The sequence below is a fragment of the Nicotiana sylvestris genome, chromosome 10 (genome assembly GCF_000393655.2).
Source record: "Nicotiana sylvestris chromosome 10, ASM39365v2, whole genome shotgun sequence".
Classification (NCBI taxonomy): domain Eukaryota; kingdom Viridiplantae; phylum Streptophyta; class Magnoliopsida; order Solanales; family Solanaceae; genus Nicotiana; species Nicotiana sylvestris.
In genome coordinates, this window is record NC_091066.1 from 57,795,440 (window position 1) to 57,811,796 (window position 16,357).

At 37.4% G+C, this 16,357-nt stretch overlaps 1 protein-coding gene across 1 annotated transcript; it reads right to left on the bottom strand.

The window, feature by feature from the left end:
- Window positions 1–230: 230 nt before the first annotated feature.
- Window positions 231–14,146, bottom strand: LOC104237750 (uncharacterized). Its single transcript, XM_070158995.1, has 7 exons — window positions 14,061–14,146; window positions 13,914–13,965; window positions 12,842–12,857; window positions 12,509–12,549; window positions 10,669–10,725; window positions 1,405–1,494; window positions 231–876 (listed from the first exon to the last, which is right to left on the bottom strand). Exons 1-7 carry the CDS (start codon window positions 14,144–14,146, stop codon window positions 415–417), a joined length of 804 nt encoding a protein of 267 aa, XP_070015096.1. The 3' UTR covers window positions 231–414.
- Window positions 14,147–16,357: the final 2,211 nt, after the last annotated feature.

Consider the following 16,357-nt stretch of genomic DNA (forward strand, 5'->3'; position numbering starts at 1 on the left):
GTCGCTAATATTATTGACACATATTTGCCTTTCTTTTGGCGACGAAATTCTTTTGTCGGAAATCTATCGCATCCTGTTATTCTATATTAGTTATAGCTACGAAGAAAATCCATTGCAAATTATATTTTTCTTATTTTATTTAATAAAATACATATTGTTTAAGAATATATAAGATACTCTTAATAATAACTGAAATTCATAGAAATTAATATTCTACAAGATCCAAAATAGATACCAAAATGCAAATGTATAATTAAGATTAAAACATTTACAATACTAAAATAAAGTTCAAACAAAAATAGTTAATTACTGAGAGAATGGAGAGTGAAGGTCATCATCAGAAAGTGATGCATGAACCTCGTTAATACCAAAACATCTACAATGCCAAAAAAAAGTTCAAATAAAAATAGTTAACTACTGGGAGACTGGAGAGTGAAGGTCATCATCAGAAAGCGATGCATGACCCTCATTAATATTAGTAGTAAGAGGAGGTGTCATAGCTGATGGGTGATCGGTATGATTATCTTGCACATGTGATGGTGAAGCTATCAATCCTCTTACTCGCTCAGCCAACACAGGAAGCATGTGATCAGTCAGTACAGGAACCATATGATCAGTCAATGCAGGAATCAATCGCATCACTAACTCATCCAAATTCTCCATCGGTGCTGATTGAGCATTCGGAGGTGCTGCTGATGAAGAAGCATCAGATCTAGAAGAGGCACGAAGATTCGGCCCATAAAAATATTTTTCTTGAGATCTAAGACCATATATTCTTCTCTTCTTTTCCCCTCCCGTGGCTTGATAAAATGCTAAAGATTGATCAATATCAGATTGTGTTTGTGTTTGTTGTTGTAATATTTGCTGATATTTTTCCTGTAAATACCATAATAATTAGTGAAATTCATTAATGATGAAGATGAACATTAGGGGAAAAGAAACGATAAAAGCATAAATAAGTTGACTGTTAAGTTCTTCATTTAGTGTATATGGAGGATTCCATTATTTTCACAACTTTCCTTTTCCACCAAACACAATTTCTTTAGCTAAAAGCCTTTAATCCCATTATTACTCCTTCAATAAACAGTAAACCCCACAACCAAAAATACAATCTTGAATCATTAGATTGGGCCAAAAAAAGGAGAATATATGGAAGTTGGCAATAGAAGAAGAGCATATCATCAAGAAATAATGGTAGTGTTATAGCCTCAGGTTCTGTCTGGGAAAACAGAATGAAACTTGATGAAGTAAAAGGTGGAATCAAAGTACTCATTAGTAACAATTATGAAGAAACCCCAGATGAAAATGATGATAAATATTGCACCTTTACTAATGGAAACAACAATCAAGTGGGGCGTTAATGTCATAAACAAAGTCAGTAAAATTATCGAATTTTGGACTTACATGTACAAGTCGGGATCGCTCACTAACAAAAGATTTTTCATCATGACCATGTAGCTCACTTGGTGTTGGATCTCGACTCTTTTCAATAGCCTATACAAAAAACGAAGAACTTAATTTCCTTTGATAAGGTGACAGTTTACTAATGGAGGTACCAAGAAGGTATACAACAGTACAAGTACAAGAAGAATAGCCACAAAACAGTTTTCGGATAACAATTTTCTAATTCTACATAGTTCTACCAGACCATGGATTTTTATTAACTACATGTAACATCATTGGCTTTGGCTATATTCCCAGTAAGCACTTGAAACTGATTTCCCCTTTATCCTTCAGAGGATTTAATCCAATTTCTCCAGTAAAATAAAAAGAGAAGAGCAAAGTTCCCCTAAACTTCAACTTATAATTAAAGTTGTCCTCTAGCACATACTTAGGAAATTTTCTATTTATTCACATAAATTGAATACACGGATACAATAGTCCATAATAACTCACAATCTGAATTTTCTAAACCAAAATAATTAATAACAATTCCCCTTTGTCAGTCGTCCTCTTCCCTCTAGCATTTCTTACCATCTTCTCAGAATCAAATCAAACACAGGAGAAGACTCGCCATTCATGAGCGTAAATCCTCCACTATACATATAGAAAAACTAAAGATGCTTCCTGTTATTTGCATACACCACAAATATAACAAAGCATGTCTATCATAGAGCAACAAAAGTTAGAAAATATTACTACTTACTAATAGTAAGTTGCTCCTCTGTTCCACTCAACCTATTAAGAAGCTGAAATATGTGTACTGAATTCTAGTGATTACCCGTTACGAAGAATATACTTACAATTCTTTTCCGATGTTCCCCAATGGAGATAGAGCCGCCCGTGTGAGTCCCAATAGCAACGACAGTCCTACCGCCACAATGATATTTTGCATTTATTTCTGATTTTTTGCAGTCAAACCTTTCACCCAATCAAACAAGATATCTGTTGCTGCCTTGTCTATTGTATATGCAGCTTTGGGATAGCTTCCACTTGCATTCTTTTCCAAATGAGGTCGATCACAATATTCTACCATATCTAGACGTGCTTTTGGATTGTCTTTGGTTTTGTCTTTAACATTAAGAATTGTGTTAAAAATATTATCAAAGACATTCTTTTCAATATGCATGACGTCAAGATTATGTCGAATCATGTTGGAACTCCAATAAGGCAAATCCAAAAAGATACTTTTTTTCCAATCGACAAGATTTACATATCCTCCGATTAACTTCTTCTGCATCCAGCTCTGTCACTTTCCTTATCTCCAATTCACTAATTTGGTTCAAAATTTCCTCTTCCGATCTAAAGGTTGGTGGTCGCCTTTTGACAGCCTGACCTTTAAGAAAGTTTTTACGATCTTTCCTAAATGGATGATTTTCGTCAAGAAACATTCTATGACTGTCAAACCAAGATATTTTTCTACCATGATGTAATCTAAAAGATTGTGCTTCCTCCATACAGTAAGGACATGCTAACTTCCCTGCGGTACTTCATCCTGATAACATAGAATATACTGGAAAGTCACTAATTGTCCACATCAAAGCTGCCCTTAATTGAAAGTTTTGCTTTTTTGAGATGTCAAATGCTTCTACACTGTCCTCCCACAACAATGTCAGTTCTTTTATTAGAGGTTGTAGATAAACATCAATTTTTTGCTTAGGATTGGTTGGTCTTGGAAAAATGACATTTAAAAACATATATGCCTCCTTCATACACATCCACAGAGGTAAATTGTATGGAATGACAATCACTGGCCACGAAGAATATTTCCTCCCAGATTGACCAAATGGCTGGAAACCATCAGTACATAACCCTAACCTCACATTTCTTAGTTCAGCAGCAAAAAAAGAATGAGTTTTATTAAAGTGCTTCCAAGCCTCAGAGTCTGATGGATGACGCATTACCCCCTCCTCTTGTATATGCTCATGATGCCATCTCATGTCAGCTGCTGTAGCATGGGATGCATATAATCTCCGCAATCTAGGAATTAAAGGAAATTAATACATTTTCTTGTAAGGTACCAATTTCCTCTTACGAGAGCTGACACGATGCTTATATCTCACGTAGCCACAAAATTTACAAGATGTGAGGTCCTCGTCCTCACCCCAGTACAACATACATTCTGAATTACAACAATCAATCTTTTCAATGGGCAAACTCAAGCTACGCACTAGCTTCTTAGTTTGATAATAGTTATCAAGCACTATGTTATCTTTAGGTAAAGCCTCTTTAAACAGTTGCATCATTTGGTCATAACCCCTTTGTGATAAAGAATTCTCCATTTTAATGTTTAACATCCTAGAAACTACTGCAAGTTGATCACGCCCAACTATGCCTTATAAAAAGGACTAAGCGGTCGTTGCAAATATAATCCGGTTTACAAGTCCGGAAGTGAATCCCACAGAGAACTAAGGCCTAGCTACATTTGTTCACTATCACCAAGAAAACAAGCTTAAACAGTTCCTAACTTATAGATATTAAGATTCTTGTGTTTAACTAATTAACTAACAAATTAAAATAGTAAATTAACAACTACAGATACTGAGGGTTAGAGACAAGATTAAGGAAGTTTAGAGTTATGATTTCCCCAATTGTCGGAATTCTTCCCGCTATGTCTTCTATAATTTCGCATAAGTATTCTCTACCGATCATGAGCACTCTTATTACCGTACATTTCTCCTGAGTAATCACGACAATTTACTAGACGCACTCTCCCGAGCTACGCTAGCTGACTTTTAATACAGCCCACTTCAAATCGCACCCAAGGCTTCGTTATCCCTAATTGTGCCTTTAAACCCTTGGTTATTGATTCCTCACATACGTCGGGAGTGATGTTGTTCAACAACTACCTAAATATGCACTCTCTCCCGAGTAATACATACTAAATAGGTACAGCTAATTGAGGAACCTATCAATTAACTACAACAAGAACGTAGTTGAACAAATAGAGATTATACTACAGCTCAATTATATAAAAACATAACAAGAATTTATCCTACAAAAGGTTCCATCAAAACCCTAAATAACAAATTAGCTATTCATAATAGTATGTAAAACTACAATACTAAAAGTCATAACCAACAATGAAAAATAGGAAGAGGAAGGAAAAACTCGTAGAAGAATTCCCCGCCTTGCTCCTATTGTGTCTCTGCCTCCTTAGGTCTAAAATATGTCAAAAGTATGTCCAACCTCCTCAAAATAGCGTTTTTACATGTATTTATACCAAGTAGGGTCGGGCCTAGACGAAAAAACCCTTTCTTGCGCGAACTAGGACTTCGCTCTGTAAAAGTTGAACAGCCACGCCGTAGGCTGCGCCGCACCATGCGGCGCGTTAGTGTATTTTATCAGCAGCCTCAAATTTTCGCATCAGGCAGCATTTTACACTACTGCGCCGTGCCTTGCGGCACCCCATGCGGCGTGGCAGTGTAATTTTCTCAGAGTGAACTTATTTCGTCCTCTTTTAACATCCGGACTTGGTACACTACCTCCAAACACGATCCCGGCTTAATGTATCGTGCTTAATGTATTGGGGTTTTACTCAGACTTCAAAGCTCCAAATTGATCAATTTAGCTCCAAATTAACTTTTGAGCGCAAGATCACTTCCTTCAAGGCATAAAACACGTACTAAGTGCAATTCACTATCATTTGAACTCAAACGCACGTAAAAAATGCAGTTATTGGCATGTAATACTACAGCTAAAACACGGGTTTCTAGCTTAACATCAACACCCCACACTTAAAGCATTGCTCGTCTTCGAGCAATCAAACTACACTTTATATAGACACGGCATTTTTAAACAATTCTCCTAACTCATCACACCAAAAATATTTAAAATAGACTAAGCACAAAAGCGTAACATCTTCACCTCAAGATTTGACTCACAAGTACCACGCATTATTCACAACTCACCCACTTACTCTAACATAGAGGTCAAGGATTGCCTTTCCTTCATGAATCAAGTACCCTCGCACACAAAAAAGAGTAGTTCCACACAATAAACTTTAAGAACACCTAGGAACTCAAGATAGAAAGAATTCACTCACTCTCAGAAATAACATTCATATGCCACAAAAGATGCACCATAGGCTTGCCCGTAGTGTACTACTCTACTAATCGAGCTCATTTAGTCTAGGATCAAGTAGGACTTTATTTGGTTGTAATGTAGGATGAGGGACGGGTAGGATACATTTAGATATAAGAGTGACTACACCTCCCTAAGTACTTTAATACATACACTTTAACATTCAAGCACATGCTTATGTCAAACTAAAAATCCACCTTCTCATCAATGTATATTAACTCCCAAACTTCTTTAAGCACCGGCACAATTACATCAAGAGTCACCACTTATCATGGAATTTTGTTTCCACAACAATACAACTTTTTTTCCTTTTTTTTATTCATGTGGCTCTTACTTTTTTTAAAATAGTGCACATTTCTCCTTATTTCATTAGTTCCACTCAAAATCCAAACCAACCACCCCACACTTTAACTTTTACACAGTTCATAACAATTCAAGTGCTCATGAGAGGTTAAAAGGTTCAAATAGATGATTAATTCAAACAAATGGGTAAGGCTTGTAATGTGGTTGCTAAAGAAACAAGATTACACGCTCAAAGGGGTTAACTACGATACATAACAATTAGGTGGGTAAAATATACATATCTGGCTCTACAAAAAAACGTCTATATCACTTCCAAGACTGAACAAAACTACTATTTCGCTTTGCAAACACACAGGGCAAGTTCTAGGCATCAAATGCAATGTACAGAATAAAACAACCTCACACACACATTGCACATAACTCACTCAGGATTCGATTCATCAAGACACTCTAGTCAAAGCAGTTAAGCAAAGTTAAAATCATACAATTTAAGGTACTTCTACAAGAGTCAAAAACTGAGCCTAAGCGTCACAGCCAAAGTACTCACTATTCTCAAGGCATAACAAAGTCAAGAGATATTGCTTTAATTCAAAACACAGCACAATGGCTTATATTCCTAAAAAAACTCACTACACCCGGTTCAAACAGAACCCTTGAAAAAGAACCGTGGTTTAAAGAAAAACTAAGGGGTAATTGCTACACTACCTAACAAAAGAAAATCATTTTGTTTTTTTTTTAGACTTAAATCCCTCAATAAAATTGTCTAGTATATCCATCGTCGGAAAAAGTCCAATCTTTACTATGTAAAAAAAATATTCAATTAAACTAACATAACTAAAATAGCATAGAAAGTCACCCAGACAATCTCATCACCCCACACTTAAAATTGTGCATTGTCTCCAATGCACACCATACTAATAAGAGGGTAAAAGAAACTCCCTAGCAGGCCAAAGGACGAAGCACTACCAGCTCATGGGGTACTCAGACTTCTCCCGGGCTTGGTCCTTTGTGCGGGTACCTCACACTTAGTTCCAACCATCTGGCTTGTTGTTGCATCCTTCCAATAGTTTTGCTTTCCATGCTCCTAGAAACTCAAAAATCAACACAACAAAAATAATACAATAAAAAAAATAAAACAAAGCAGTAAAGCTGGGTTGCGTCCCAACAAGCGCTTGATTTAACGTCGCGGCACGACGTGAATCACTTTTTGCCTCTACTTTGAACTTATGAATTGGACCCCTAGTTTTGATTTTGCTCTGTGATCATGCTTCTGGGGTGGCAAAACGAATTTGACTAGCCCAATAAAATAATGTAGTATTCTGCACTTCTTAACCTTTGGATGAGGTGTGTATTCCTGACTTTCTGGCAAGAAGCATTTCAGAATGTAAGCACCTTGTTCCTCATTCCTTGACTCCTCAAGTGGCTCGGACGACTCTATTTCCATATCATCATCCAAACACAATGTGGAAAAATGCTTGGAGTGTGAACCAATGCGCTCAACTACAAGAACATTGGGACTGTCTACATTCTCAACACTGATGACAATAGAGTCAACCAAATATGTATCCTCAATATCCTTGGTTGACTCTAGTATCTCTTCTACGACATCGGCATCCTCAAAATCAAGTTCGATTGATTGTTGGTGTTTTACTCTGGCCTTCTCCTCTAGCTCCTCAATTCTTGTATCTAATTCACGCTCTTCTTGGATACTATTCACAATATTGGCTTGTTGAGCATTAAAATTTCAACCAGTTGAGTCATATGAGCATTCAAGTTGTGAATAGTTTCCTCTTGCCTTTCTATCTGCAGTTGTAATTTACTATGTTGTTCCAAAATGCACTTTAACATATCTCCGATCTTCTTTAGGTCAGCTTCCCTGGATTCTTTGTTCTTATTAACTTCACCAGAAAAAGAAGAACCATCAAAAATAAGGGGTTAAGGGAAGGTAAGAAATATAAGCACAACCGTAAAAGTGACCATCTTAACCACCACACATATCACACACATTCCACACATAAGATTGAGTTGGTGCACAAAACTCGTTCTCGGAAATATTTTGATAATTTTGCGCTGGGTGGTTTCCTTCACAATATGCATAAGGAGGATTAAAAGTAGAATTACCACCATCAAAATTCTCATAATTCCATGATGCCATGTTTCTCAAATAAAACAAAAATAAAAAAATTTTAAAAAAAATCAAATACTAAAAAATAAAATAAAAGTTCAAACTTGAAACTTAGCAATATGTACACCTACAACTACACCGTTAGTTCCCCGGCAACGGCGCCAAAATTTGATCACGCCCAACTATGCATTGTAAAAAGGACTAAGCGGTCGTTGCAAATATAATATGGTTTACAAGTCCGGAGTCGAATCTCACAGAGAACTAAGGCCTAGCTACAGTTGTTCACTATCACCAAGAAGACAAGCTTGAACAGTTCCTAACTTATAGATATTAATATTCTTGTGTTTAACTAATTAACTAACAAATTAAAATAGTAAATTAACAACTACAGATACTGAGGGTTAGAGACAAGATTAAGGAGGTCTAGAGTTATGATTTTCCCAATTGTCGGAATCCTTCTCGCTATATCTTCTATAATTTCGCTTAAGTATTCTCTACCTATCATGAGCACTCTTATTACCGTAAATTCTCCAGAGTAATCACGACAATTTACTAGACGCACTCTCCCGAGCTACGCTAGCTGGCTTTTAATACAGCTCACTTCAGATTGCACCCAAGACTTCGTTATCCCTAATCCCGCCTTTAAACCCTTGGTTATTGATTCCTCGCATACGTCGGGAGTGATGTTGTTCAACAACTACCTAAATATGCACTCTCTCCCGAGTAATACATACTAAATAGCACAGCTAATTGAGGATCCTATCAATTAACTACAACAAGAACATAGTTGAACAAATAAAGATTATACTACGGCTCAACTATATAAAAACATAACAAGAATTTATCCTACAAAAGGTTCCATCAAAACCCTAAATAACAAATTAGCTATTCATAATAGTATGTAAAACTACAATACTAAAAGTCATAACCAACAATGAAAAATAGGAAGAGGAAGGAAAAACTCGTAAAAGAATTTCCCGCCTTGCTCCTATTGTGCCTCTGTCTCCTTAGGTCTAAAATATGTCAAAAGTGTGTCCAACCTCCTCAAAATAGCATTTTTACATGTATTTATACCAAGTAGGGTCGGGCCTAAACGTAAAAACCCTTTCCTGCGCGAACTAGGACTTCGCTCTGTAAAAGTTGAACAGCCGCGCCACAGGCTGCACCGCACCATGCGGCGCATTAGTGTATTTTATCAGCAGCCTCGACTTTTCGCATCAGGCAGCATTTTACACTGCTGCGCCGCGCCTTGCGGCGCCCCAATATAATTTTCTCAGAGTGAACTTATTTCGCCCTCTTTTAACATCCGAACTTGGTATACTACCTCCGATCACGATCCCGGCTTAATGTATTGGGCTTTTACTCAGACTTCAAAGCTCCAAATTGATCAACTTAGCTCCAAATTAACTTTTGAGCACATGATCACTTCCTGCAAGGCATAAAACACGTACTAAGTGCAATTCACTATCATTTGAACTCAAACGCACGTAAGAAATGCAGTCATTGGCATGTAATACTACGGCTAAAACACGGGTTTATAGCCCAACATCACAAGTTGAGAGAGAGAACAACCAGGATACAATTCTGCATCGGCAGCCTGTAGCAAATCATAGAACTTCTGGGATTCAGGATTAGGATCCTTCTCCATTGAAGGTTCATAAGGAAGAGATAACTCAGGTTCAACATTACTATCAGATTGCCAAGTTGAACCCTGGCTAATTTTGGGCCCAGCTATATCAAAAATCATTCGTCGGTATGGATTCTCATATCCAAGTTCTGGTTGAGCACCACTATTCAAGTTACTACTAGAAGACAACTCATTTGTCAGACATCTTTCCCCTTGATATATCCAAACAAAATAATTCTCAACAAATCCAAATTGCAAAAGGTGTAATCTAACGGTTTCAACATCAATGTATTTAATGTTGTGACATTTTTTACAAGTACATCTAACATTGTCACCACTCATGCGATTTCGTTGACAACGTGCAAAGTGGAGAAACTTATCCACGCCGGATATGAAACATGAATTAATACCCCCTCGTCCATCTAACCTCTCATACATCCAACCACGCTCTAGATTCTCCATTTTCCTATTTAATATTAAAATTAAAACGACAAACAAATATTATTATTTTTTATAAGTATTACATAAGAATAAAGTAAAGAAAAGATATACTTAACCTTACCAAACACCTAGTACTACCTTTTAATGCACGAAGGAAAGAAACCAAAATACATGGCAGCAAAAAAACTCAAGTAGTTATTTTTATTTTATAACTCATAAATTATTAAAGAAAAAGAACATCAAAGATACATCGAGAAGCTAATGTAAGATTAAATAGATCGCAAACACATCAGAAAGCTAGTGTACATCAGAACATCACAAATAAATCCCTAGCAGTCACTACATATAAACAATCTCAAATACATCAGAACATCACAAATACATTAGAAAGCTAATGTAAGCTATGTGAATATTTAAGACAATTAAGAATTATCTCGCATCCCTAGTTGTGACTATATGTAAGATTAACCATTTGTGAAAAAGCTAAAATTCTAAATAACATTGACATTTCATTTTAAGAAAGCGCTAAGAAGAACAAGAAAAGAAAGAGGGAGGGGAGGGGAGAGAGGAGAGAGATAGTGAGAGTAAAATATATGTCAAACAAAATAAATTAAGACCTATGTATAAGTTAATAGAAAGATACCAATACCTTAACTAATCCCTCAGAAATCTTTGAGATTGTTTCGTACCGTTTCCTGAATTGAAGCTGAGAAAAAATAAATTTAGTCAGACGGATGCAAAAAGAATACCACATAGATTTATATTGTAATATGAAGAACCACATGCAAAAAGCTACACAGCTCATATTCCAAGGAAATAGAGAAAAATAAAAATACAAATCAGTAACCTAATTCAAGGAAAAGGTTTGGATGCAGCTAATAATAATGGGGGATAATTCACTTGTTGGATGTCAAGGATCTGATGCTAATAAGCTACTAAATACAACAACTGTTGCTAGGAATATTAATGTTGTTCCTGTTAAAACAGCCTTGGGGAGGGTTTCACAGGACTCAGCTGCAGCTGGACAGATTGTGCGGCCTATGGATGGTGTTTCACAGGATGTGAATGCAAGTTTGGAGACTACTAGTGCTGTGAATGCAACAGGAGTGAAGGAGTGAATGTTACAGTTGCTACAGGTGATAAGGCAGTGATCAAGGAGGATCAATTGCCTAAAAATTTGGTGCGCGATCAACCTGCTGCTGCAGTTGGTGAATCAGCTGATAAATCAGCAGGCCTTAAAGCTACTGGGCAAGATCATGTAGGTGTTATGGCTTTGAAGTGTGCAGCTACTACAGGTTCTAAAGCATCAAATATATAGGCTAAACATCTTCAACTTTTAGCTGGAGTTGAGCATACTGCTTTTGGAAGTTTGAAACCTATTGTTGCTATTGCTGGTGCGTTGAATACAACAGCTGATCGAGCTGCTACTGATGTTGTTGAATCAGTGATTCAAGGAGCTAAGGTTTCTAATGTTATTCCTACAAGAACTGGGCAAAACACCACTGGTAAGAGGCAGACTAATGTGCCAGAAGCATCAAAGGCAGTTAGTGTTGCTAACTCTTTATAGATTTTAAAAATATGTATCTATCATATTTTATAATGATTATTTTGGAGTTAAAGATGTACATATCCAAACATTATAATATACTGTAGTTAGATCTTGTACTGTAGTGACCGCAACAACTTCCAACAAGTATCAAAACCATATATTGCCAGTTTGAAGTGAAAATACAATTTCCATGTTCTTGTGAAAAGCTAATAACTGATGTGTCTAATACTAGTATTTAGAGCACAAGCAACCTTATTTGAGCCCATGTAACTCTAGAGTAGTGATGCCATGCCTTGATGAGCTCATCATAAATGCAAGAATTATCACCTAGAGGTGGAAGCTCAACTCATAAATATGTTGTATTGTACTATATTAGTGTGCTCACTTGTACTATTGTCCTTAATGCCATCGATGTGATTTTCATATTCACAATCATCTTCCCAGAAAAGTATCATATTATATGCATAGGCTTATGTAGTTCTCTATCCGTAGTCAGATTCTTCAGCAAGCCTTATTCTCAGAAGTAAAGTGCACTTGAATTTTGCAGTCTTTATAAGAGGTGGGGACACCTTCATACTCTACCTCAGTGAAAAGCATGAAACTCGAAATAATCATACAAATAGTACTAATAACATTACCCAAATAGCTTTGTCATTTTGAGTAATCATCAGTTGAAATGTACAAATCTTTTTGAGAACTCAATGCATTAAAAATAAAGGTAAAAAAAGAAGTAAACGCCTTCATCGTCCTTAGGGGATTTTGGGTGAGTGAAGGCTAACTTCGCTAACACAGATCTAAAGACACCTAACTTCAATTTTAATCACTAAATATCACCAAAATTCGTATAAATCAAGATTTCAACACAAAAGAAACCCCCAAATCAGATTTTAGCAACAGTAAGTAGTAATAATATACATATTTATGCACAAATGAGACATACCCAGAATATGTCAACTCCTACTTCATATTTGACTTCACATACTACAAAGAAAAAGAGGGAAGAGGTAAAATGCTTGATTTATTTTACATCTACCAAAACCCTACAAAATTTACTGTAAAAAATTTGCTAATAAACAGAGAAAGAAGTAGAGACATACCAGTCTTTTAGAAAAGAAATGACTTAGTAGTGCATCTGGGAAGATTAGTGGAAGATTAGAGTAGAAGAAGAAGGAGGAGGAAAGGGCTCGTTACTCACGAAGAAGGAAAGGGGCTCGTTACTGTGAGGGAGGGTCTTAGGACAAAGTGAAAATATTAGATGCCTTTTTTTTAATACCAAGCGACAAACAATTCTGTTGCAACAAGGGAAAGATAGTCTCATTAAAGAAGGAAGATTAGCGACAAATACGGTCCGTCGCTAAATACGTTGCTAAAATGTCATACATTTTGTCATCCAGATTTCCTCGTTTATTTTGTTGCTAAATTATGGGCGCCAATATTTAGCGCCATTTTTTAGCGACGAATGTTTTGTTTGGTCGCTATGTTGTCGCTTAATTAGATACTAATTCCTCTATTTACCTATTCTGCGACCAAACTCTATTTTCGTTGTTAATCCGTCGCTACTTAGCGACGGAAAAGTATTTGTCGCAAAAATCCGTCGATAATCAAGTTTTTTTGTAGTGTTTGGTCTGAAGAATGCTGGGGCTACTTACATGAGAGTCATGACAACCATCTTCCATGATATGATACACAAGGAGATAGAGGTGTATATGGACGACATCATTATCAAATCCAAGAGGGTCGCATATCACATAGCGAACTTGAGAAGGTTCTTTGGCAGGCTAAGGAGGTACAACTTGAAACTAAACCTCGCAAAATATGCATTCGGGGTTCCCGCAGAAATATTATTGGGATTCATCGTCAGTCGTCGAGGGATCGAGCTGGATCCGTCTAAAGTCAAAGCTATTCAGGAATTACCACCACCTAAGAGCAAAAAGGACGTGATGAGCTTCTTAGGACGTCTCAACTATATCAGTCGTTTCATAGCATAGTCCACGGTCATATGTGAGCCCATCTTCAAGATGCTGAGGAAGGATGCCGAAGCAAGCTGGACCGAGGATTGTCAGAAAGCTTTTGACAAGATCAAAGAATACATATCCACACCTCTAGTTCTAGTCCCGCCAGAACCGGGACGACCTTTGTTACTCTATCTATCTGTATTGGATGGAGCCTTCGGATGTGTCTTGGGACAACATGACGAGACATGAAGGAAGGATTAGGCCATATACTACCTGAGTAAGAAGTTCACACCTTACGAAGCATAGTACTCTCTGCTGGAATGCACTTGTTGTGCTTTGACCTGGACAGCTCAGAAATTGAGGCATTACTTCTGTGCCTACACTACATACCTCATATCCAGGATGGACTCTCTGAAGTACATATTCTAGAAACCCATGCCGACTGGAAAGTTAGCCAAATGACAGATAATATTAAGTGAGTTCGATATCGTCTACGTAACCCAAAAGGAGGTCAAGGGACAAGCATTGGCAGATCACCTTGCTGAAAATTCGATAGGAGGAGCATACAAACCTTTGAAAATATATTTTCCTGATGAATAAGTGTCGTTCATAGGAGAAGACATTACCGAAGTATACGACGGTTGGAGGATGTTTTTTGATGGAGCTACAAATTTTAAAGAAGTGGGCATCAGAGCAGTATTGGTATAAGAAACAGGTCAACATTATCCGGCATCTGCTAAACTCAGATTTCCCTGAACTAACAACATGGCGGAATATGAAGCATGCATACTAGGGCTCAGCATGGAAATCGACATGAACATTCAGGAGCTGTTAGTAGTCGGTGATTCATATTTGCTTGTGGAGAAGGTACAAGAAGATTGGTCCACCAAAAATTCCAAGATATTGTCATACCTGCACCATATGGAGGAATTGAGAAAGAGGTTCACGAAGATAGAATTCCGACATGTGCCCAGGATTCAGAATGAGTTTGCCGATGCATTGGCCACCTTGTCATCTATTATACAACATCCAAATAAGAATTATATTGATCCCATTTTGGTGAAAATTCATAATTAGCCAGCATATTTTGCTCATGTTGAAGAAGAAACAAATGGAAAGCCTTGGTTCCATGACATCAAGGAGTATTTATCAAAGGGAGAACATCTGGAGCATGCAAATCACACTCAAAAACGCACACTCCGGAGATTGTCCAAGCACTTCTTCCACAGCGGAGGAAACTTATACATGAGAACTATCGATTTGGGTTTACTAAGATGTGTCGACACAAAGGAAGCTTCTAAGCTACTTGAGGATGTACATGTCGGGACCTGTGGCCCGCACATGAATGGTTTTGTCTTGGCTAAAAAGATACTTAGGGCCAGTTGCATGTCAGGTGCATACCGATATGATAAAAGTGCCGCCAAACGAGCTCAATGCAACAAGCTCACCTTGGTCATTCGTCTCCTGGGGAATGGATGTTATTGGTCCGATTGAGCCCACCGCTTCAAATAGACACATGATTATTCTGGTAGCCATTGATTACTTCACAAAATGGGTAGAGGCTGCATCTTACAAAGCTGTAACCAAGAAAGTCGTCGCAGATTCTGTCAAAGATCGTATTGTCTGCCAATTTGAAGTTCCCGAGTCCATTGTTACTGATAATGCCGCCAACATCAATAGTGATCTGATGAAAGCCATGTGTGAAACTTTCAAAATCAAGCACAAGAATTCCACAACCTACAGACCTCAGATGAATGGAGCCGTAGAAGTCGCCAATAAAAACATCAAGAAGATACTAAGGAAGATGGTAGAGAACCACAAACAATGGCACGAGAAGCTACCTTTTGCTTTATTGGGATACCACACTTGGTTTGTGGTACCGAGGCTATTATCCCAGCCGAGTTAGAGATTCCTTCTTTAAGAATCATACAGGAAACTGAACTCAGCGATGCAGAGTGGATAATGAGTTGCTATGAACAATTGGCCCTTATTGATGGAAAGAGGATGAACGCAGTGTGTCACGACCAACTTTATCATACTAGAATGTCCAGAGCTTTCAACAAAAGGGTCAAACCAAGGCAATTTGCACCAGGTCAGTTGGTGCTGAAGAAGATCTTCCCACATCAAGATAAAGCCAAAGGAAAATTCTCTCCCAACTGGCAAGGTCCGTACAAGGTTCACAGGGTCCCGACAGGAGGAGCACTTATACTCATAGAAATGGATGGAGAAATCTGGCCAAAACCAATCAATTCAAATGCAGTGAATAGATACTATGCTTAGATTATTTACATTTCCTCATTTGATGTAATTGAACTACGCTTGAACTGATTCCCGTTTAGGAGGGGATACGTAGGCAACCTTATGGGTTCGGTCATATCATAATAAAATTTCCATTTTTTCCAAGATTAGAAACTGGGGTAAAATTTTGAGGAGGACCCTCAAAATTCCGGAGCAAGTCCAGCCAACGCCATTGCATGCCAGAAAGTCAAAAATTGGTTAAGAAACTGTGGCAGAATTTTTAGAGGGATTCTCAAAATTCCAAAGAAGGTTCAGCAAGACCCATTATCCGCAAATGGCCAAAAGATCATCTACCAAACTGGGGCAGAATTTTGAGGAGGACCCTCAAAATTCCAATATAAGAGAGCTGCAATGCTTTTGAGATATGTTACAGTCACTGGTTCATCAAAAATTACTTATATCAATATGTTTCTAAAAAAACTCTATGTTTATGAATAATTGCATATTTTCAAAACTCTATTTTCGTAACAGTCAAGCATCATCCATGGGAACTCGAAAAGGCTTTCCGAATGGATCAAAGCAAAGCCAGCCGACAG